Below are 25,000 nucleotides of genomic sequence, written 5' to 3' on the forward strand. Positions count from 1 at the left end.
AGGGCGTTAACAGAAGTGCTATGTTCTCCGAATTGGATCTGAGGTGAGGTTTTCACCAAATTGAATCGGATGCAGCCTCGAGGGATATCACTGCTTTTGCCAGCCATGATGGCATCTTCCGGTAGAACCGACTAAGCTTTGGTGTCAATGCTGCACCCGAAAAATACCAACACATTATCACGCAGTCAATGAGGTCTGCAGAGAGTGGCTAACATAGCAGATGATCTTATTGTTCATGGCCAAGACATGGAGGGGCATGATAACAAAGTGTGTTTTGAGGCGACTTCGTGAAAAACAATTGACTGTGAATGCTGACAAGTGCACATTCCGAATGACGAGAGTGGTTTTTATGGGTCTTTTGCTTACCAAGTATGGAATCGGAGAGCCGTTGTTGAAGCAAGTTAACCGCAAACACCTTCGGAAGTTCGGAGCTTCTTGGAGCTCGTGGCATTTAGTGCCATGTTTATTCCTGATTTTGCGACAACAGCTGATCCCCTAAGGAAACTTGCACGTAAAGGAGAGCCATTGGTCTGGGGAGAGGAGCAGGAGATTTCATTTCAGAAATTGAAGGGTCAAATTGCCAGTGCACCAGCTCTTGCATACTTTGTCAAGAACCCATGTATCCGTGTTATTGCTGATGCTAGTCAAGTGGGACTTGAGGCAGTACTTGTGCAAGAGAAGGGTGGAAAGAGTCGTGCCATCTACTACGCCAGTCGAAGTTTGAGTCAAGTGGAGCGCTGTTACAGTCAAACGGAGGAGGAAGCACTAACCTTGGTGTGAGCCTGTGAACGCTTCCACCTCTACCTGTAGGAGTTACCTCAGTTTGACTTTGTGACCGACCATGAAGCACTGAAAGTCACATATTCAAGCAAGTGGAGACCCTCAGCTAGAATAGAGCGATGGGTTCTGCGTCTTCGAACCAAAACTATCGAGTTCGTTCGGTGCCTTCAACAAAGAATGTAGCAGATGCTCTTTCCCGATTGACAAATATACGTGCCTCAGATCAGTCCCTACAAGATGATAGATACGTGTGTTTGGTAGGTCCGCACGCTGTGCCTACGGCTTTGAGAACAAAGGAGATTGAACGGATCTCAGCACAGGATCCAGAGTTAAAATCAGTCAGATATTTGTCTCATCGAAGGCAAATGGGACAGTGCTCCTAAGTCATACTTGCCTGTGTGCAATGAGTTGATCTTCATTGGCCATGTAGAAGTCAGCAACCGGCGAATTCCGCCGGCTACTCCCTAAGTTATCGCCGCCTGCTTTTTCGACAAGCTTAAATTACACAATCCTCACCATTTAACTTCGATTCATTTTAATTTATTTTAATTCAATAAAACAACTAGAATATCAAAAAACGTTTTGCTGTATCTTCTGCTCCTTTTTGGAAGTTGGATATTTTTGTGAATTCCTGGTTATTTGCACTCGCCTGAAAAAGGGCCTGGAAACGGAACGATCGTCACGAATTTCCCAAATTCCAGGAAATAGAAATAGAGTGCCGGCATTTCCAGGAATTCGGGAAATTCGTTTCCAGGCCCTTTCTCATGATTTTAGCGCGGTTTACAGGATGGATGCAGGGTAAAGCGTTATTCACATCCGGTTGGTTTTTAACAAATTCGGAAAAATCGCTTTTACCTTTATGCCACGATCATGCCATCCGGATTATTTGGCTAAATGGTAACCACATATTGTCGTCTTGCTTATTTTATACAATTATGGCTTGTTTAAGATAGTATTCGATTCTTTGTGAGTGGTTGTAGATGTTTTTGAGGTGGTTGTAGATATTTTTGAGCTGGTTGTAGATGGTTGTAGATTTTTTATGAGGTGGTTGCAGGTGGTTTTAGGTCGTTCCGTGTTTTAGTGACTACCAGTTTTAAAAACATTCAACAATAAATGTTCGATCTGAGGGTAAAACATTTCATCAAATAAATCAATCTTGTGCACCGAAAATCAATAGAACATCGTTCAAATTACTCCAAAATTATTAAAGCTGTTGAAATGGATCTCCATCCCTGTAATCACAATATTCAGGAATGTTAATGTTGCGCATCATTGCGTCCCACGGGAAGCAGTCGGCCAAAACTGGTTTGACGACAACACCGTGAGAAATGAGGTGCTGGGGTTGTACGACCAGAGGTTTTTTTTTTCGTTCTTGACCGTTGATTTGGAATCACGGAGCATTCTCTCCTGGCTTTTACGGTACTTTTTGGTACAAACGTAAAGCCAAAAAAATTTGACCTGATATCAGATTAGACTGAAAAGAAGAAGAATTATGAAGCGGAAACAACAAGTTCAGTCCTTCCTTAGCGTGTGGAATAGACGTTTCTTTAGTGCAACTGCAAGACATGTATGGCATGCAGGAAAACGTCCGTGTCAGAGCAATTTGCAGTTAGTTTTTTTGCAGACTATTTAAAGAAGAATTGAGTGAGTTTTACTCAAGAGCGTGTTTCGTTATCTTTGAACTGAATTATTACCAAAGTTCAAAATAGTAAAAGACCTCAAAACGGGACAGGACATTACAAAAACTAGACTGGGTTGCCTGTAATACGTGTTACACAAAAACAGAAGGCACTGAGTTCGGTGGTATTCAACTGCAGCGATCCAGTTTTTTTTTAAGTGAGGGGAGGGGGGCTGGGTGGGTGATGTAGACCATTTGAGAGGTCACCCAGATGTCATGCCAGCAATGGCCGTTTGGCTCACACGTTCACAGGTTGAATTATTTTGTAATGTCGTGTCCCGTTTTGAGGTCTTTTACTTTTTTAAGCTTTGTTAATAAATTCAGTTCAAAGATAACAAAACACGCTCTTGAGTGAAACTCACTTGTTTCTTCTTTAAAGGGGCTATGTCACTCAAAATGATATAATTCCATGATTTGGGGTGCAGGGATGGCGCAGTGATGAGAGTTAACTCGATTTGACTTGCATGCATTGGTAATTTCAGTTTACAGTGTCCCCAACTAGTGCTCCAGGCCTAGAACGACCAGACGCTTAACAAGTTGCTTTCCTTTCCTTTCTTTCCTTTTTTTTTTCCAAAATGCCCAAGAAATAGGATGAAACATCGCAAGAACCACTTAAAACTGTTGAACAACATAAAAGAAATACTGCAAAAGGAAAGAGAATCATGGATGGACATAAATGTACAAGATTGAAACGGATTACATTTGGGTAATCTTGAAAAAAGTCTGCCCGACGTTTTTCAAAATTATGACAAATCGCCTGGATAAAGGTCGTTTTTCTTTCTCAGAAGAATTTCGTTTGTGATGTAACGATAATTTTATCGGTAAAGGAATTCCACATTACGATTTTCGAGTTTTAAACTCGTGATTAATTAAAGATTTTCCCGAAACACCCTAAAATAACGTGACATAGCCCCTTTAAGTGAAATAGTCTTGCAAAAAACTAACTGCAAATTGCTCTGACAGACGTTTTCCTGCATGTCATGCATGTCTAAAATTGCACCAAGCAAACGTTTATGCCACACACTAAGGAAGGACTGAACATGTTGTTTCCGCTTCATAATTTCTCTTATTTTCAGTCTAATCTGATTACGAATGTGAGAGAATGTTTTAACACATATTAAATGAAAGGTGTTACAATTGAACCCACTGGGAACTAGGAAAAATTCGAGCCCCAGATGGGATTCGAACCTACGACCCTCCGTGATCAAGTACAGATGCTCTAACCACTGAGCTACTGGAGACTCTATAGTGAGCAAGGGTGAAATGTGGGTATTTGACTCGAGCTGCATCACGCAGCCACAGAGTCAAATAACGACTGACAGCATAGCTCATAACTGCATCGCGCAGTCACATTGAGAGCACCATTGAACGATGCGGCCAACCAACCACCAAAGTGAGTGAATGTGAGAGAATGTTTTAACACATATTAAATGAAAGGTGTTACAATTGAACCCACTGGGAACTCGGAGGGTCGTGGGTTCGAATCCCATCTGGGGCTCGGATTTTTCCGAGTTCCCAGTGGGTTCAATTGTTGCGGTGTAGCACTTTTATTTCGGGGGGTTTAATTTTTGCGGAATTTGTGGATAGTACTTGATTTACGGTGGCCCACAAGGGACATGCTGCAAATTGAAGAGTTGCTGCAAATAAAACAAAATTGCTGCAAATTCAAAATTGTTCCTGCAAATTTACAAAACGAGCTGCTGAAAATTAAGAGAATGTTGCTGCAAATTAAACATCAAAAGTATGCGCGCGCACTGAGGGAAGGGCAGGTACAAAACACAGGTCACAGTCATAGGTTCCAACTCACATGCACGTCATTGTTTTAACAATACAGAAAGTATCCTAAACATCCATTAAAGCAAACCTTAGGCCTAATTAGGCCTAATGTTAGCATTTGTAAACAGCTAGGGTTGTTTCTGTATGGGTAAAACAGTGACCTATGACTTGTGACCTGTGACCTGTGTTTTGTACCTGTCCTTCCTTCAGTGCGTGCACACTTTTGATGTTTTAATTTGCCGCAACATTCTTTTAATTTGCAGCAACTATGTTAAATTTACAGCAACTTTATTTAATTTGCAGCAACTTTATTTTATTTGTTAAACCAAGCCCACATTTATGATGATTTGCATTCGCTTATTGTTTGGAATATCCCTTCCCCATCGACCCAGCCCATAAGACTGCAAGAAAAGCTGATCACAGCGCCACTTCGATTGTTCATTTGCTTTGCAAAGACAATAGACCGTATTCATAAGTAGCGGCCAATAAATTATTCCGTTGTCCTTGTGCTAATACGACCAACTAGCCTCGTTCGCATGTACAAAATACAAAAGAAATGTTACTCTAGAGCGAGGCTTGTTGGTCTCATTAGCAATGAATACAAAAGAATAACTTACTGGCCGCCATTGAAGAATACGGTCTATGTGGCCGTCATACCTTATTCATTTTCTTTTGACAAAGGCCGAACCGGTTTAGTTTAACTTTGCAATTCCAAGGCGAATGTCATTTTTTTTCTGGGAAACTTTACTTACTCATTACGCCATTTGATTTTCTGTTAAATAGATAAGGATTTCTTTTCATTATATAGAGAGGGCGAACTTGGTTAAGTCTTAGAGGTCGAGCCCGAAATGTAGGGGCGAACTCGGTTAGGTTTACTTTACGGGTCGAAGTCGAAATGGTTGGGACGAACTGGTGAGGGGGGCGAAACATGCATAATTCTTTACTCTAGTCTACATACCTTCGTCAACATTTTCTGATTTAATATCAGGTGTTGGTTTAATACGAACTTCATCTTTCAACTCAGCTTCATCCCCGCCCTTCTTGGCACCAGCAATCTCTTCTGAATCCACCACCTTCTTTTCCGGTTTCTCGGCCGCCACGTCGGGTTTCTTACTCTTAAGGGGAAGTGGTTTCTTTGAGGGAAGGCTGGGCTTTTGGGGTGCCACCGGTTTCTTCCCAGGTGTGGGCCACACAACTTTAATTGGTTGGGAAGGAACAGCATTCTTTGACGGTGGTTGTTCTTTTGTTGCAAAATGTGCTGGTCTTTTATCTGGCCGTACCGGTGAGACAGTGTGCTCTGGAGTGGCATCAGAATCGGACTCATCTTTCAGGAAAGAAAACAAGGCAGGATTGTTTTGTGCAACTAATGAAGCCATTTCTCAAGGGGAAAAAAGTGTTTTTCTGTGAAATGAGTTTTTATTATATATCTCGCACAGTTAAATTGGCTAGTTAAGATAAGAACCCTGAATTCTACAAACATCGCACTTTATAAGATGATGTGCTTTCTGGTGCAACTGAATTACCATACAAAATCACAGAAATATCATTGTAACCTCACTGTCTCAGGCCATACTATTACCTAACACCAAATTCGTAATATTCGTGTAATATTCGAGCTCAACTCATCATAGGCAGCCCAAGTTCGCGTCACTAGAGAGCCTGTAATAATAAATTACTAGTGGTGTAACGGAGATAAACCACGGTAAGAAACATACTTTTCTAAACGGTATAATTCAAAGAAAGTCTAACCGCTTTTTCTAAAAAACGAAATCACAAAAAAATACAAAAATCCCCAATCAAAAATCTGAGCTATTATTGGTTTTTCAAAATAGAAATGATTACGTCATGCAATTGTCATTCGTCCATTTCCCCCTCCCCACACTGGGAGGTAACGAAAAGTGTGCTTGAAACTCTCAAAACGCTAACATAACAAGATCCTTTCAGTTCTCATAGTCATTGCTCATTGTCCTAGCCCTCTTGTAAAGGCACAAGTTTGTGGATAGGTCTCACAACGGTTCTCATCCCACACTGGATTTTGGCAACTCTAGTGTGCCCATCCCTCCCTGGGTAGGTTTCGGTAATGCGCCCCAGGGGCCATTGCCCTCTGCGCAGATTTGGCTCCAGAACCAGCACAATGTCGTTCTTCTTTAAGTCTTTCACAACTTCTGTCCACTTTGGTCGTCTGTTCAGGTACTCCTGTTCAGGTACTCCTGTTCCCACCCTGGTCAGAGTTTTTGTCTGTCCTTGTGTGGGCCCAGTTCCATCAGTAGGGCTAACGCTCACATGGTTCATATGGGATAGAAATCTAGCACTTCACGTTACACTACACAACGCTTCCAAACCTGGGATATAATCTCCTGGACTTTTCGCCACCGTTTGCGTGGGCTGAATTCTGTGGTGTCAATGGTTTCAGGTGCAAATTATCCACTGAGCTGCCCGTGTAGGAAATGGTTTGGGATAAGAGGTACAACATCTCGTGGGTCAGCAGATTGGTAGGTAAGTGGTCGAGAGTTTAGTAGGCTCTCCACTCCGGCAACAGCAGTAATGAGCTCCTCATCGGTAACATTACTGCTTCCAAGAACTCCGTAAATAGCCTTCTTAGCTGACTTAATCATAGCCTCGTGAATGCCACCGAAATGCGGGGCTCCTGGCGGATTGAAATACCACTTCACACCTCGATAAGCCGTGCCCTGCTGGATCTTGTTCTGGTCAACTTACTGACGAGCTCTTTTAGTTCACTGACAGCTCCCACAAAGTTCGTCCCAGAGTCACTTATCATTTCCTTTCGCACACCTCTTCGGCTAGTAAATCGTGTGAAGACATTCAGAAAGCTGTCTGTATCCAGACCAAATGCTATTTCCAAATGAACTGCTCGAGTCGACAAGCATGTGAACAAGCAAAGCCACCTCTTTTGACGGCGGACACCTCTTCCTTGTACTGTGGTAAAGGGACCTGCTTAGTCCACTGCTGTTTGATCAAAGGGACGGAAAGTGAATCCCAGGCGGATCTTAGGAAGCGGAGCCATGATCTGTGTTGATGTCTTGTTCCTCCTTCGTTTGCACATGTTGCATTCTCCCTCCCATTCTCGAATCTCCTCACGGGCTGCGATTACTCAATACTTCTCACTCATTTGGGACAGCACAAAATTAGTACCTGCTGAATGGTTGGCCCGCGCATGGTAATGTTTGACAATGAGCTTTGGGACCCACTGTCCTCGCGGCAGTATCTTAGGAAAACATACATCATATGGCAGGTATTCAGCAAATTGCAGTCTTCTATTAGAACGGATACAGCCATCCTCGTCGAGCACTGGGTTCAGCTTGGTAAGTGGGCTCTTTGGCGGTATTGGCTTCCCGGACACTAAGGCCTTGTACTCTTTCACGAAGGCTTCACGCTGGCATGATCGCACCACCTCGTCTTCAGCTTCTCTGATCTCGTACGGTAACAACACCTTACTGGTCTGCCTTTCTTGCTTTCTTGACATGTTATGAAGAACTTCCCTCACTCTTGTATAAACACGGACTAATCGGCTCCAACTTAAGAAGCGCTTTGGATCCAATCTCCAGCCTGTGGTGGTAGCTGTCTGATACGGTTTAGTCACATCCTGTGGTTGGTTTGTCTGCAGCGACACGTATGTGGTACACTCCGTCTTCTGTTTCTTTCCTGTGCTCATCTCTGGCATGACGGTTGGAGAGTCTGCTAGCTGCATCTTCGGCCACTCACTCTTCGACTTACTCATCCATTGAGGACCGTCTCACCATAGAGGAGACTCGGCAAGTTCGACTGGACCAGTTCCTCTAGAACACAGGTCTGCCGGATTTTGTTCGGTGGGAACGTGCTGCCATTGAGCTGGATCTGTGTACATTTGTATTTCGCCAATGTGGTTTGCAACAAAGGGGCGGAAATCTCTCCCTCGTCCTCGGATCCACCGTAAGACGTCTATGCTGTCAGAGTAGAAGGCTGCAGCCTTTAACGGTACTTCTAGCGCTCTTGAAACGGACTGAGTTAACCTCAACCCAACAATGGCAGCCATTAATTCCAGCCTAGGTACAGTAATAGGTGTGAGCGGTGCTACTTTGCTCTTAGAGGCTATCAGTCGTGTGGTTACTGAGCTGCCTTCATACTCGCTTCGTAAATATGACACAGCTCCATAAGCTTGCTGCGAGGCATCGACAAAGGTTACCACTTCCTTACATTTCACTGGCTGCGGTCCTCTTAGGCATCGGGGAACTTTGACATTCTTTAAACATGGCAGCTCTGAAAACCAGTTTTGTATGCGGTTAGCCATTTCATCTTCAACTTCCACATCCCATTCGTAACCCCGATTCCACAATTCTTGAAGCATAATTTTTGCTTGTACGATGAAGGGACTGACCAGACCTAAATCACACTGGACAAGGCGAGGCCACCTAACTTTACTTGCCCTTCAATTTTCAACTTGATAACTTCCGGTCACACTGCGGGGACACATCTTCACTTCAATCTCCTTTGTCAACTGCCCATTAACACTTTCAATAGCGACTCTCAATGGCATAGTTTGAAAGGTCTCCACAGAGTTGTTTAACACATGGACTTTGACTGTTTGGTAAGACTGCTTTAACCCAAGAGCTCCAGCCACTTCCTCATTCAAAAATGACTCATTTGAGGCATCATGCAGGATTGCATTCACCTTGATTTTCTTTCCTTTCGCCTTCAGCCACACAGGAATAGTACGCAGTGAGTAGGCTTCTGAGCCTCTGGGGTTGTGTGTTGTCATTGTTCGAGGGGTGGGGCTATGTTCTCCCTCGGGTGATGTTACCCCCTCCCGTGCAGCGAGTGAGGTACTTTCTGTTACAGGCAAAACTTCATGTAATAAACGATGATGGTTCCCCCTGCCTCCATCAATTTGGCATAGTTGAGACCGTGTGCACATTTTTCCTTGGTGATCACCTCCCAAACACCGAAAACACAAACGTTTATCCTTCGCTAGTTGCCACCGATCATCCCACTCTTCTGTTGAAAATCTCTACAGGACCACACCCCATGGTAAGGGGAGCTGCAACAAGCACAGGGTAGTTTGCGGCTCGGTTGGTTTTGCCACCCAGCTGGTCCCTTGGCTTGGGCTGACAAGTCTGAACCTATGTGGAAATTTCGAGATCCCTTGCGTCGCGGTTGCGTTTGGTTGGTTGTTTGCCGATCACCATGGTTTTCGTTTCCCAGCAGGCCATGTAACATCTCCACTGCCTCTACCCGAATCTGTACTTCGTCTTTGAGCCACTCTTTCAAACTTTGAACGGATCGTTCACGAGTCTGCTCTTGTACCAAACGACTGTACTTTTCCACCTGGTCCTCTGCAAGTTTTTTGACTAGCAGACTGTGCAAAATTCCCGTCGCCTAGTTCACCATTGCGTCCCTTGGCTTGAAGTTTCACCACGGTGATCCTAACTAAGTCGGCCAATTTTTCAAAACCCGGAACATCGTTACTCTGCATTTGCAGCATTTTTTCCAGCTGATCCATATATGCCCTCTTCGACTGCGGAATTTCCTTCGCTTCCTCATACTACCGAGTCCCCTAATGGACTCTAATGCACTACCGAACAAACATTGCCGCAACCTTGCCGTTTTGAGATTAACTGGTTCTTTGGACTGCTCCACTAAACTCTCAAACAGCATCCAAAAGTCCTCAAATTTGGTCTCCACCGAAGGTCGGCACCTTTAGTGGTTTTAGATGATGCTTGGCGAAAGCAGCGCCTGGCGAATTTTCAGAATTTTCTTCTTTGGCTTGTCCACCTTGAACACTTTGGCCGCTTTGTAAAGAAGGTGAAGGTAACCCTGAATTGAGCTGTCCATCCGAACCGTTTGGGCACTTGAATATGTGAGTTGATTTTCATGTGAAGCGCTCACAGTCGGAGCAGAAATTTGAACATGTTTGAATTTCCGATTCGAGGGATTGTGCTTCCTTCACCGCTGCCTGTTGATTCTTTACATTCCCATTTTCCAAATAAGCTATACATAGTTCGTCCAAAATTTCCAGTACGCCTTCCAGAACCGACCAGAGCTGATCATGAATTTCTTTTTCATTGAGTTGAACATCCTTCGGCACGATGCATAATTTTTCCATGCGGTGACGAATTTTTGTCAGTTCCGTCTTACGCAGTCGCTTCTCTCGTTTCACCTTCAAAAGCGACGTTTCTTTTTGCAGTTTCTGTTCGTCGTGGCTTTTCTCGGTTTCTTCGTGTCCCAAAACATGATCTACGCTAGCGCTGTCCTTTTCAGTCATCTTGAACAACAAACAACAGCAACAAAAACTTCCCTCGGTGAACTACGGTAAATATTCCAACAGTTTTCCTGAACTGCTCCTACATGCGAAAGGTAAAATAACCTGTATCCCGTCGTGGTCGCCAAAAAATGAAACGGAGATAAACCACGGTAAGAAACATACTTTTCTGAACGGTTTAATTCAACTTTTTCTAAAAAACGAAATCACAAAAAAATACAAAAATCCCCAAAACTCGCACCGCGTGCTTCACCAAAACTGTCAATCAAAAATCTGAAACGATTACGTCATGCAATTGTCATTTGTCCAAGTGGGAAGATGACCTTTGAGTGCAAGCGGTGTTGCGTTACAGGCGGCCGTTGAGAATTTAAACGCGTTATACGACTTTGTATGGGAAATAAAATACCGTCGATTATGAAGCCTAAAAAACGCTCAATTTAATGTTCATTCAATAAAATGAATAAAACCGACTCACCTCTGGTGTATTCTGGTGCCTTTTGGAGCTTATTTTACCGTTTCGGGAAGTCCGTGTTTTCAATGTTCTAAGACGAAGTCAACGCTGCACATTAAGATTTCAGTCAGTCAGTTCAGAGGCGTTTTGCGCCTCGAAAATCCATCCCAGCCGCGATTTTTTCACGCAAAGCTAAAACCCCATCATTTGCGAACCTCCGTGAATGTTTCGTCGTCAAAAATCCCCACGCACTTGGCTGGAAATGAGCATTTTCTACTTCAGATTCCGCGATAGCTGACGACTTGAACAGCTGCTGATTACCGAGGAGGACACGGAGCTTGGGTCCGAGGTCAAATTAACTCCACCCGATGAGGTACCGTCATTTCATGTGCAACACTTACCCCATCCCCACAGCCGCTTCTCGAACAGCTCCATGGTTACGAGAAGCAGCTGTGGGGATGGGGTAAGTGTTGTACATGAAATGACTGTACCTTATTGGGTGGAGTTAATTTGACCTCGGACCCAAGCTATAAAACTCGTTACCTTGAAGATACAAGATGCAAAGATATATCATTCAAATCGCTTAACTGTGTTGTCTACAGTGACACCAGTTTCAACACTGTCCAATGAACGAAACCGAGTTTAATAATTTTGAAAGATGCAGGTATATTTAACATGCGTGCTTTGCAAATTGACTTCCATGCGATAGCACTTGTTCATACATTTTTATCACACTGTCTGTTCAAGTTTTCCTTTCATGTCTGATATCTGTCTAATTTATGAAGATCTAAGAATTAAGTCGTCAGATTTTAATCCCGCGAAGACAATCAAGAACGCGTTAACCAAGTCAGCGATATATTAACAAACAATTATTGGATGAGGTTGAGCATGATATTACTTGTTGACTGTAGTCTGCGAATTGCCAATGTTTACAAAATTCTGTCGTTTATAAAACTCGATCCTTTCAAGATACAGGTTTCAAACATCTGTAACTGAAATCGCTTAATTGTCTAGTTTTCAATGATACCACATTCAAGGTTGTGCCATACACGAAACCGTGTTAAATCTTTTTTTAAATTAAGGAGACAGCTATGTTTAATTTAACATACGTGCTTTTGCAAATTCACTTGAATCCGATAACACGGGTTCAAAAATTTTTATCGGACGCTTGATTCAAGTTTTCCTTTCATGTTTGGTACCGTTGTAGAGCTCTATCTGTGTACTTTATCACCATATAAGAATTAGGTCATCATATTTTAATCCCGCAAAGGAAACCGAGAATGCGTTTATTAAAGTCAGAGAGATCGTACTTATCGACTATAGTCTTCCATTTGTCATTCTGTACAAAATCCTGTTGGTTACACAACTCGTTCCTTCCAAGATACAGGTTTCAAAACATAAGTCATTGTAATCGCTTAACTCTGTAGTCAAAAAGTCACGTTCGTCCACAAAATGTATATACGCGTTTGTCTCAACATCCTCCGCCATTTTTGTTTGATGGTAAATCGCGAACGACGCGAATCATTGCGTGGGAATTCGCTCAGCTGTCAACATTGGTAAAAATGGGGACATGTGATTGGCTATCAGTTAACCCTCGTGGGAATACTGGATCTCGCAGGAGATCTAAAAATAACTTGAGGGATTACGATGGGAATAGGGCCAGTATGAGGGATTACTTCTCTTACCTTCATAATCTCTTGCTTCGTCTTAGAACATTGAAAACACGGAATTCCCAAAACGGTAAAATAAGCTCCAAAAGGCACCAGAATACACCAGAGGTGAGTCAGTTTTATTCATTTTATTCAATGAACGTTAAATTGAGCGTTTTTTAGGCTTCATAATCGACGGTATTTTATTTCCCGTACAAAGTCTTATAACGCGTTTAAATTCTCAACGGCCGCCTGTAACGCAATACCACTTGCACTCAAAGGTCATTTTCCTACTAGTAATTAATTATTACACGCTCGCTAGTGACGCGAACTTGGGCTGCCTATCGAATAAGTTACCAGAGAATTTGCCGTTTGGTTTCAGTGTTATACATAACACCACAGTTTATAAAATATTAACAAGAACTCCATAAAGAGGTAAATCAGCGACTAAATTTCTTGTGCGTGTGGCGTGGCGATGTCTATTTCAAACTTCTTATGCACATTTTTGACAGAATATTAAATTACAAAAAATATTCCATTCAAATCACTCGCAACTAATTCAAATCACTCACAACATTTTCAAATCACCGCACTATTAATGGCGACATTGTTTTTGTCTGAGTCGAATTAACCCATTCACACCTAAAAATACTCGGCAGGCGTTGGACAGAGCAAAAATTTATTAAGTTTCACTCTTAGGGGTCAATGGGTTGAGTTACTAGCTTTTTCTTCTACCTCAACGAAAGAGAACCATGTTTTCTTTCCACTGTAAGGTTCCAATTACTGCTCCAACTGTGGACAAGGTCAGTTTTCCCTAGCCATTTGAAATTGACCTTTAAGGAAATACGGTATCAAAATGGCAAGGGAAAAAGCTAGTAACTCAACCCACTGACCCCTAAGAGTGAAACTTAATAAATTTTTGCTCTGTCCAACGCCTGCCAAGTTTTTTTTAGGTGTGATAGGGTTAATTTGACTCAGACAAAAACCAGCGGGTCTAATCTGCAGGTCGCAGTTCGCAGGTCGTGGGTTGCAGGTAACTGGTGAATTTCACCAATACAGAAGGTATCCTAAACATTCTTAAAATGTTTAGGATACTTTCTGTATTAGTGAAACAATGACCTGCGACCCGCCACCTGCGACCTGCAAATTAGACCTGCCGGACAAAAACAATGTCGCCATTAATAGTGCAGGTGCAGAAACTTCGCAGGTAGCGGCTTCATGTATGACATATATTCTTTGACGTCTTGCACCCCTGGCTGGACGTGACTGAAGACGCCTAGCGTGGACGATAATTTTGAATTTGCTGTGATGATTTGAATTTGTAATTTGCTGTGAGTGATTTGAATTTGCTGTGAGTGCTTTGTAATTTGCTGTGGGTGATTTGAATTTGCTGTGAGTGATTTGTAATTTGCTGTGGATGAGTTGAATTTACTGTGAGTGAATTGTAATTTGCTGCTAGCATTTGGTTTTGATGTGACAGTTGTGGGCTACCGTAGATTTCAGTGTTGTACATAACACCAATTTAGTAAAATATTGGAAACAAAGCTCACTTGATATCCAAAAGAAAAAAATGGAATTGTTGTTGACGACCATTACCCGTCGCTTTAAAGATTCCAGATAATTATTTTTCACCGCCTGTCTTGTTTATCCAATTGACGTTCCATTCTTGAGCTCCATAAGAGTATATTTTGTTTAAAAATCCACTAAAACGCCATTCGCGTTGCAATAACTTTCGACGCCATTGAAGGTTAACAAGAATTAGTGAATTTCTAATTGTTACCAGAGGACTGTGCAGAGTTGAGTACAAATAAAATTATACAAAAGCCTGACAACAGAGATCACAGATCCACTTAAGGTGTTTGATTCCTTCTCTGTCTTTTTTAAACCCATAAAACACCACACTTGGTAAAATATTAGAAATACAGCTCACTTTGATTATTGCTCGACGGGCGAAAGATTGTTGTCGAAGTCCATTACTCGTCGCTTTTAAAATTTATTTGTCACCGCCTGTGTTGTTTGTCCAATTGACTTTCCACAAGGGTATATTTTGCCATTCGCGTTACACTTTTGACGCCATTGCAGGTTAAGTTAAATATTGTACTGTGTCCACCAGAGAAATCTACGCATTTCCACTACCCTCTCGATCCTAACAAAATATGCGCAGAAGGCTCTATGCACAAAGACACCACTTAGCAGGGGACTGACAGGCAAGACTTTTATCGACACGGAAAAAAAGGGAAAGAAAAAAAGAAAACGACAAATATTACCCATTTCCCGCAACCCAGTAACGAATCTTGTGTCGGGTTGAAACTGCATTTAGCTTCGATTATGACTGAGATCGAGCCTTATTCTTTTGAACGTATGCGAGATAAAACGGAGTCAGAGGAAGCCGATGTTCACTAGAGTCAAGATGAGAGCCGTAGAGAAAATACATTGTGGTGTGCCACAGAGAAAGTACAGTGAAGAGCATGAGGAATTGCCCTTGGCCAAAAACCGCAGGCTTTACCCTACGAAGAACGATGTGCGCTACTACACTGGAATACTCTTAAAGATCGAAGAGAATATCTGTAGTAGAATGCTGCAACACAGTATTTGGATTAAATGGCTTGAATTTTAACGATGATTTTGAATATGGTCAAAGTGAAATTACGCGAGCAGTGCAAATCGTCAAATACAAAATACAATGGGAATCAGCAAGAGTAAGTTTTTTTAAGTTCTCTTTTTTCGTTAGAACCATAAAGCATTGGAATGACTTACCAAATTATCTTTTTAATGAAGGACATAATATAAACAATTGTTGAAAGAATTTAAAGAAGCATATGAACATTTATAAGGTAGTCTTAAATTTATACTAGTTTTAGTATTGTATAGTGATATGTTAATTTTTTAAAATTGTTTGTTTGTTTATTTTTGTTAAGGGAACCTTTAAAGAGGGATAGCCTCAAGGTTCTCCTTTTCAAGTCAATTTGAATTTGAATTTGAATAAAGTGTGTATGTGAGGGTTGTGCGAACTGGGAAGGACAACAAGAGGAAGAATGTTTTACTGCAAGGAGATCGAGGAAGCCGTAAATAAAATTTCAGGTGAATAATACTTTTGTATGAAGCAGATATTAGATAGATTCGATGGAAAGAAACTGTTGCTTGATTATTTAATATATTTCGTATTTTGTCGTGGCGTGCGTGGCAGGCTCAAATGGCAGCGAAATGGTTGCGATATAACCTGTCTATATTGTTTTGGTTCAGACATAGAAGTAGATCAGCCGAATCGTAAATGTATAACATAGCACCATTTCTTTCAAACAATTTTTTACAAAGGGAAGTGCTATAGAAACCGTTACCGAGTGTTTGTGTCAAGTGCGCGGAATGAGAGCACCACAAGAGAACTAAATAACACGTAAGCTTATCAAGTGAAGCTATGATCTTCGCAGTTATGAACGCAATTTTTACAATTGCGTAGAGAAGCCTGAAAAATTCAGGACTTCAACGGGGTTTGAACCCGTGACCTTGCGATTTCGGTGCGACGCTCTAACCATACATGCTCTAACCATATATGATTCATTTCATATACCATTTCATCATTGATTCATTCCTCACGGGACCATTAGAACCCACAAATGACCAGCTCCCAACGTCAGTGGCTTCATAGCTCAGTTAGTTAGAGCGTCGCACCGGAATCGCGAGGTAACGGGTTCAAACCCCGTTGAAGTCCTGAATTTTTCAGGCTTCTCTACGCAATTGTAAAAATTGCGTTCATAACTGCAAAGATCATAGCTTCACTTGATTTCATATCCGCAGTTCATATATGATTCATTTCATACACCATTTCATCATGTAAGCTTATGTACACAAATAGTCACAAATAATTTGCCAGCTGAGATTTATTTCGAACGGTTCGTTGAGCTCGGTTAATCCTCCAACATAAGATTTAATCGTTGAGCAAGCAATAGATCTTTTTCTCTTTGACTCTTTGATGCTCTTTTAGTAGCGTGTGAACTTTGCGTGCCTTGACCCTTGGATACAGAGGTCAGGGGCACCCAACGAATCTGTTCCTCACATTATCTGTTCCCCAGAGGAATCTTGCTGGCTGGCAAAAATACAGGTGTTTCGATGAGCTGGCTGGGAAATTTTGTTATTGATAGAGGTGTTGCCTGGGAATTACTGACTTTTTCTAGCATTTCAATCCGAGCTGGCTGTAGAAACTCTGAAGACTGAGGACGACTAAAAGAAAAAAAAAAAAAAAGGGAACCCCTTCCCTCTCCCAGAGAGTAGTCACAAACATACGACGGCTGGTAAGAGTGATTGCACTTGCGGAAAAAACCTGTTTTGTCCCGGTTTTGTCGCTTTTGTTTGGTCGTTTTGGATCGAGGGATTTGAAAGCGCGCGAAATTCCTGGCTGGGAAATAAATTTGATCAGCTGGCTGGGAAACCAACCAATTTTATCTAGCTGGCTGGGAAATTTCTTGTGTGTCTTGCTGGGAAAAGGGAACTGATAATGTTTTCCCAGCAACACTGAAAAACACCTGAAAATGCCTTAATAACATTTATTTTCATCAACTGGGGTATAATAATACATTTTACAACAAATTGGTCGTTGGGTGCCCCTGAGAGGTCGCGACATCAACACAAGCAGCTAACTCAGGACTCAGGTGAATTGCAATCGGCTTCATCCAAAATGTGATACACAGTCTACGTTTTTTGAGAAAACGATAAGAAAGTGTTTATTTTTAGTATTTTTCAGTTCGTTTTAATTTTGATACAAGCATGTCGCACATAGAAAAAAAATCTCAGACAAATAGCGTTAAATGATCTGGTGACGAATGTATATAAGCGATCAGCGTTTAATTTTTTATAGCGCTATTTAACTCTTCGTGAGGAGCTTAATTTATCCGACGTTCATTTGCAAGCCTTCTGCTTTTCTTGAGGAAATATTGTCGGCAGAGCGTCTTCGTTCAACTCGCATTAACGTTTTCTGCCGGGCAATAGATTGAGGATACAGCAACTTTTGAAGCACTCCTTCTCGAAGTGCTCTGAACAAATGTGGCACTGGCTAAGTTTGGGCAAATTTGCCCTTTAATACCCACTAGCCACTCCTTAAGAAGCGGTTTCTTTTTTAAGCGCAGTCGATGGAAACTTACCCTCTTTTGGAATCTCTGACCGTTCTGTTTGAACAGCCAACTACGGCACATTCGACCATTCTATGTGCGCAGTGACGTCATGCTATGCACCCAAGCCTTCAACATGGCTTCCAAAATGGTGGACGTTCAAACTGTTCTGGTACAGAGCTTTTTGCTGTTACGATGAGGTTAAATGGTAAGTTCACATCCTAAAACATAGCGATTTGATTACAACGTATCATGTGCTTTCGTAAGAATGACTTTTTAAAAATTGTTTTTTCGCCTTCCATTCTCCATTCTCCTTTAAGCCAGTAGAGAACAGCGTTTTTCCGACCCAAAAATATATACATACTGTGACATTTTAAGCCAGCAAACAACGGCGTATTCTCGACCGAAAACACATCTATACTGTAACATTTTAAGCCAGTAAAGAACGGCGTAATTTGTATCAAAACACTACATACTGTAACATTTTCAGCCAATATCTAATGGCTTAATTTTTTGGTCGTTATATTATATACTGTAACATTTTAAGCCAGTGAACAACGGCGTATTTCCGACCCAAAATATATACATTCTGTAACATTTTAAGCCATTAAGCAACGGCGTAATTTGGATCGAAAACACTTATATACAGTAACATTTTAAGCCAGTATCTAATGGCTTATTTTTTTGGTCGGTATATTATATACTGTGATAGTACCATATCTCTACCAAAAATACCAGTAACGAGCTTTAATACAACACAGCGACGAGTAGTTTCTTTCTGTTTTAATCCGACATCAACACTAACTTTGCGCGGGACTGGTACACAAGCTTTTCCTAAGGGGGGTACAGTCGCTACACTATCCCCTCCCTTGAAAGACACTGTCCTAGTGGCAAGGAACCTATGACGACGACCTTAGCAACGATTTACAAAGAATAAAACCATGAAATTAAGCTGAGCGGCAACCGAAACGGCCCAGTTTCTAGATTAAGAGTCGGCAAAGTCAGTCATTTCTCTTCAAAATTTCAACTGTCAATTTTCAAGTGACCAAAAGAGGCGTAAGCGTTACACCCATTCACCGTAACGTTGTGGTTTCCTGCGCTCTCTACCATGACGACCTTTGGGACTCTTCTGAACGTTTTCACTTGTACTAGGAAGTCTGTCTGAACGCGCTTTATCCCAGGTCTCTAAATCTGAGCCAGTGTCTTGCGAAATTGATGTCATTACTTCAAGATTGTTCTCCTCCAGAGTAGAGTTTAGAGGTTCAGAGGCAACTCTACCATCCCCATGATCTTCCTTCGGTTGCGTCGAGAAAGCACTATCTGCAACAACAGACTCACTTCTTTCTGCCCAATCGACTGGAGGCACCACCGAGACAATGCTCTTTTCTTTCTGTGAAATCCAGCTTCCTAACGCGGGGCCAAGGTACGGTTTAAGACGATCTGCATGGATCACCTTAGGTTTCGCTCTGCAGTTTCTTTTGATCCGATACGTGACGTTGGATAAAACAGATACCAGCAGGTAAGGTCCTTCCCAAGGACAATCCAACTTGGGATTCCTTCCCTTCTGTCGTCTAACGTTGTGGAGCCAGACGCTGTCTCCGACTTGGAACGGTTTACTGGACACCCTCTTGTCATAATTTCGCTTCTGGCGTTCTGCTGCTTTGCCTAAATGTCGGCGCGCCAACTCGTGGGCACCTAATAGTCGCTGCTGAAGAGCCAAGGCATATTCAGTAGTCAGAGGCGGCGAATCTGGCGGTGGCTCAGTAATCACGTCCAAAGGCACCTCGATCTCCCGGCCTAGCATCAACTTGTTTGGGGTTTCACCAGTGGATTCATGGACTGAACTTTCTATAAGCCATCATACAGGTTTGGAGTTGGGGGTCCCAGTCCTCTTGATTTTCCTGAAGTTTACCTCGGAGCATCTCGATTAACGTGCGATTATAGCGCTCCACCTGGCCATCCGACTGTGGGTGGAGGGGGAATGTTCTGGTTTTTTCAATGTCCAAGAGTTTGCATACCTCGGCCATGACTTTGGACTCAAAGTTGGTCCCTTGATCACTGCGCAGTTCATGCAGTACTCCAAATCGACACACAGACTCGGAAACCAGCTTTTCAGCCACTGTTGTAGCTTCTTGGTTGGGTATAGCGTAACTCTCCGTCCACTTTGTAAAGTAGTCAGTTACGACAAGCACATATCTATTCCCACGAGGAGTCTGAGGCAAGGGCCCTAATATGTCCATTTCGAGCCGTTCCATTGGTGCACCAACTATGTACTGCTGTAACGGAGATCGCCGTTTCTTCCCCCAGCTCTTCTTAGCACCGCACTCGTGACAAATACTGACCCATTTCTTGACGTGTCAAGTTAACCCTGGCCAGCAATAACGTGCTTTCATGGATGCAAGTGTCTTGTTCACCCCGCGATGGCTGGAAGTTGTGTGGTTATGATGCGCCTTAAGTGCAGTCTCTTGCAAATTCCGTGGCAGTATAATCTGGTACGTCTTTCTGACACCATCTCCTTCCTCCTATCTCCTACACAGTACTCGATCATGGATTTCCACTTGTTCCCACTGGACCCAGAGTGACTTGACAACCTGATCATAAGGGGATACGTCTTCCCAGTTTGGTCTGACGGGACTTTGTTCCTTAAAGAGATACTCTATTCCCCAGTACAAAAATTCACAAACCTGTTGCTTAATGCCTACTTGAAACATATTAACCATGGAAAGAGTTTGATTCTTTCTTTCTTCCCCATAAATTAACAAAGTATCTCGCCCGAGATTTGAAACGAAGCACTATGGCCGAAAAGCGGAAGTGACGTAGAAAGGAGAACCTCGCAAACCTCTTCCGGTAAATTCTCTTAAGATTGCTTCATAAATAGGGGTCATTGCGCTTTCGGAATTCCCTGATTCAAAATTTTACCTGCGCTTTTTTGTGAAGACATCTATTATGCCGCATCGCTGTATAGCTGGTGGATGTTCTCACACCCGTAGAAACGGAGTGAGTCTCCATCAATGGCCAGAAGACCCCCATTTTGCAAGACTGTGGACGAATGCTGTCAAAAACACACAGTCTGACTTTTATTACCATACGAATTCAAGTAGACTTTGCAGTGCTCATTTCACTGAAGATTGCTTTGAGGCACAAACTGTTATCGCTAAGTCTTTAGGTTTGAAGATGAAGAATTCAATTAAAGCCGATGCCGTTCCAACAATTTTTAAAATTGGTCCTCCTCAAACCAAAAAATCAAGAAGAGACGGTGATAGCGACAACGGCACATTTGATACTTCAGAGGTCAAAAGCAATCCACCTCGAGGGGCATACAGAAAGCGAGAAGCTGCACGGGTAAGCTTAGAAACAATTTTATGGTACAGGCGATATCATTACCGAAAATACTAGTTATACGTACTTACTTGTTTGTTGCTTTTGATATATTTTAAAAGATTATCGATGAAAGTGTGCGAAAGGAAAGTTCCACTTCCGGGAAACAGAAAGACGACACAGAAGCAACTGAGGAAAAGAGTGAACCCAAAGTAAAGGAGGCCTCTACACAGATCCAGTCCTCAAAGAAAAACGTGTCTGTACAATTTCGGAGTAAACATAGAAGCAAAGGGAAGTTTCGCCTGAGACGAATGGTCAAGAATGAATATCGATTGAAATAATAGTTTTCTTTGTCTTATTCGTACAGGTAGTTAAACCGCCATTGGAAAAAAGACTCAAGGCATTCAGTGTAGTCTACAGAGAGAGTTTTTCACCACTTCCACTCCCTGCCAAAGCGAGGACGAGGAATCAGATCCAGAGGAAGAGATGGAAACCGATGACGATCCATCCTACGTCCCTGACCCAGATGATGAAGTGGAAGAGGATCCCGCTTTTGACGACTTTGACGATCTAAAATACGAGTGAGTTTGACAAAAACACATTTGTGAAATACAGACATGATTGCTAAACAAAAAAACTCCTAAACGGTCTTGTTTTTCGTTTTATAGGAAATCTTCTAAGGATGCCCCTGCTCATCAACAAAACCTGTTTTTGGTTGCAGAATCATCACTTCTTTCCTTATTTCAATTTTGCCCTGTCTGCAATTCAGAATGCGATGCAGTAGTTTCAACACGAGCTGGAACGAAGATAACAGTGGAACAAAAATGCTTGTCTTGCACTCATAGCAAATTTTGGGATTCACAACCCTCTGTTGGAGATATCCCTGTTGGGAACATCGTGATGTCCTCCGCAATTCTCTTTGGCGGCGGGAGCCCAACGAAATTCCTAACAATTATGCAGCATATGAGAGTTCCTACCATTGCCTACTCAACATTTATGTACCACCAGAGATCATATCTACATCCCGCAGTGGAAAGAACATACAGGCAGCGACAAGCTACCCTGCTAAATGAAATAAAATCCGAAGGGAGAGAGTTAGAGGCGGAGATGGTCGCTGTGACAGCCCTGGCCATTCAGCTAAGTATGGGTCTTACTCCCTCATGGATCTCGAGCAGAGCGGCCCAGTTGGTGCAGGGTTGTAAATAATGAACTTTACTGGTGCAGAACAATATAAGCTACTCTCACCTAGTTGCTCAAATTCACAATTTTATGTCGATCTTCATTGCAATGTGAACTAGGACACATTTTTCTCGTTCTGCACTCAACAGAGTAACGAAGTGAAAAATTCAGCAGCCATGGAAAAGGAGGGACTGGAACGATGTCTCAACTACCTAACGGATGAAGGGCTGTCTGTAAACACTCTGGTAACTGACAGGCATGTACAGATCCGAAAGTACATGAGAGAGAGATGGCCTGCAGTGAAGCACCGGTTGGATGGCTGGCATGTTGGAAAAGGTGCATTTATGTACAGCTCTATATGCATCTACACGTGCATGTTCACGTGAAGGAAGCAATAACAAGTGACTTCAATAATCACACTGCATGTCGTAATTATTATTCCAGGTATAGGAAAAAAAATCGATGCCCTTGCCAAGAAGAAAGACTGCCCTGTTCTTCAAAAGTGGAAGAAGAGTGTCGTTAACCACATGTATTGGTGTGCTGCATCTTGTGAGGATGATGACCCTGACCTAAAGGAAGCAAAGTGGTTGTCTATCACCAACCACATAATGAACAAACATACAGGACACAAAAATCCACTGTTCCCAAACTGTCTTCACAGCAGGTTGCACGGCAGGGAAAGAAAAAAAAAGTGGCTTAAGCCAGGTACGTATAAATATTACACTGCAGTAACAATTATCTGTCTTGAGTGAGTAAATGCAGTTGAATTTCTTTTATTTTGCAGGCACACCACCTTTTGAGAAACTGACGGAACTTCTGACGAAGATTTCTCTTATAAAGGATGTCAGGCAGATGTCAGGACAACATGCCACCTCATCTCTGGAGGCATTCCATTCCGTGCAAAATTTTTGCTCCGAAATGCCTTGCGTTTTCCTATCACGGGATGACAAGCAGGTGGTACACAATAGAACACTACAGTTAGCATTAGGTGTCATAGACAAATAAAGAGATCCTGAAATGCCCAAAGATTTGTATACACAAGACCTTTGAACAAGCCGTACAAACTTAACGTAAATACAAACTGAATGATAATACTCTTGTAATTTACAATACAAGGCCATGAAAGACAACCATAGCGATAACTTATGCGTTGACCTAATTGAAGAATTAACTGTGTTAGGTTGCAGATAGCGATCCTGCACTTTAACGAGAACAGCAATCGAGAAAGCGCCACACTAAAAGATGGTTCTGAAGGAGTGAACATTGCCTTTCCAAAGTACAAGAAAGGAGAACACACGGTCAAAAAGGTTTTAGTCAAATGTACCTACAGTAAGTTTAATTTCTCTCTCCATAACGATTATAGACTAAATCGACTTGCCCTCAAGACAATTATGACCCCTGCTCTTATTTCACTTGTCTTACACTGTATACATGTATCTGTAACACATCTGTTTTTACATCGCTTCGTTATCCTTTTGCACAGAATATGTTGCCCATCTCAAGGAAATGGTAATGAAGATTCTCCAGGGACAGGAGAGCAGTGTTTTGCCAAGATCTGCTGCTCCACGTTCATTGTCATCTGACTATAATCGTCCTGACAAGAATACTGCAGTCAGCACAATGAAATCACGATTTAAAAAGTGATACAATTCTCGCCGAACATCTGGCACTTTTACATCACTTTGTAAACCTGAGCAAACACAAATTAGATTTAATCATTTTATATATATCATTTAGCAATTAACCCAGACGTGTAAAAGCACGAGGTAACAACTTGACAATTGTTACGAATGTTTGAATACCAGATTGTGAATGCTCTACTTTTAACATTAAAAATAATGCGTAAATGAGGTTTTTTTCACGCTTTACTCGTCTGCAAAGCGAAATCCTTGAAAAGAATAGTCTTCTTCAATGCCTGGAGGAGGGAAGTGTGCTGGAATACAGCAAACAGCACAAGATGGAAGGACAACTCTAACCTCATGTCCCAAAATCCCCCAGCACCACCTTGCCAGCTGCCTGTAAGCTATGTGATGGTTTTGCTTATGTTCTGGGCCCTCATAAGAGTTATGGTACTGCTGTTTGTACTGGTACCAAGCTGTCTGCAGTACCCAGTGGTTCAAGCAGACAGAATTAAAACCTGGGTGCTGCGTAATGCAAACAAGCGGCTTGGTCAGCCCTTCGTGTTCGACTGCTTCGTTGTTTTTGGCAACAATACAGTCAATTTCGGAGCAACAGATGCACTCTTCTACACGTTGAAGACGTTGGCAATTCCAACAAGTACACCTAAGGTATAGATACAATTAGTCAAAGCAGGGTTTCTCATATAGTGCAAAATAAACTTTGACTTGAGGAATTCTGTTAATCGGTCTCAATCGCTTCGCGCTGCCCCTATCGCGTCATCGAAACATGTATTTAAAAATGGGACAAATACCATTTCTCTGTCACAAGAAAGCTTTATTTCTGGTTTTGGTTTATCGACACAATCAACAATAACACCGTCCTAAGTTTGGACTACAACAGCATTTGCTACACATTGCAAATTGAAATTGATTGCTCACCAGTCTGTATTTTGTAGTCGCTCGTATTGTCGTTTGCCAGAATCATTTGAAGAGTCCGTACCCGAGCTTGCATCACTGTCGTACGGCTCAAATAAGTATGGCTGTGCTCCTTCACAATCAATAAATGAAGGTCCCTCGGCACTTTCGTCACTACTATTATCGGAAGAACTATTTCGCGAATCCTCAGACTCCATTGCACATTTTTTTAAGTAAAGTAAACAAGACACTCGAGAAAGGGTTCTTCTTTCTACGT

General features: G+C 42.2%; 1 protein-coding gene and 1 pseudogene across 3 annotated transcripts in view; one reads left to right on the forward strand and one right to left on the reverse strand.

The window, feature by feature from the left end:
- Positions 1-25,000, reverse strand: part of LOC138052928 (uncharacterized) — a 104,453-nt gene that overhangs the window by 11,477 nt on the left and 67,976 nt on the right. For all 3 annotated transcript variants that reach the window (XM_068899533.1, XM_068899534.1, XM_068899532.1), the window contains one exon: positions 5,193-5,558. In XM_068899533.1, the coding sequence (XP_068755634.1) occupies positions 5,193-5,558 (366 nt within the window). The remainder of the gene's footprint in view (positions 1-5,192; positions 5,559-25,000) is intronic.
- On the forward strand, positions 22,361-23,795 carry LOC138052930 (uncharacterized; annotated as a pseudogene).

Source organism: Montipora capricornis, chromosome 6 (genome assembly GCF_036669925.1).
Source record: "Montipora capricornis isolate CH-2021 chromosome 6, ASM3666992v2, whole genome shotgun sequence".
In the NCBI taxonomy this organism is placed as follows: domain Eukaryota; kingdom Metazoa; phylum Cnidaria; class Anthozoa; order Scleractinia; family Acroporidae; genus Montipora; species Montipora capricornis.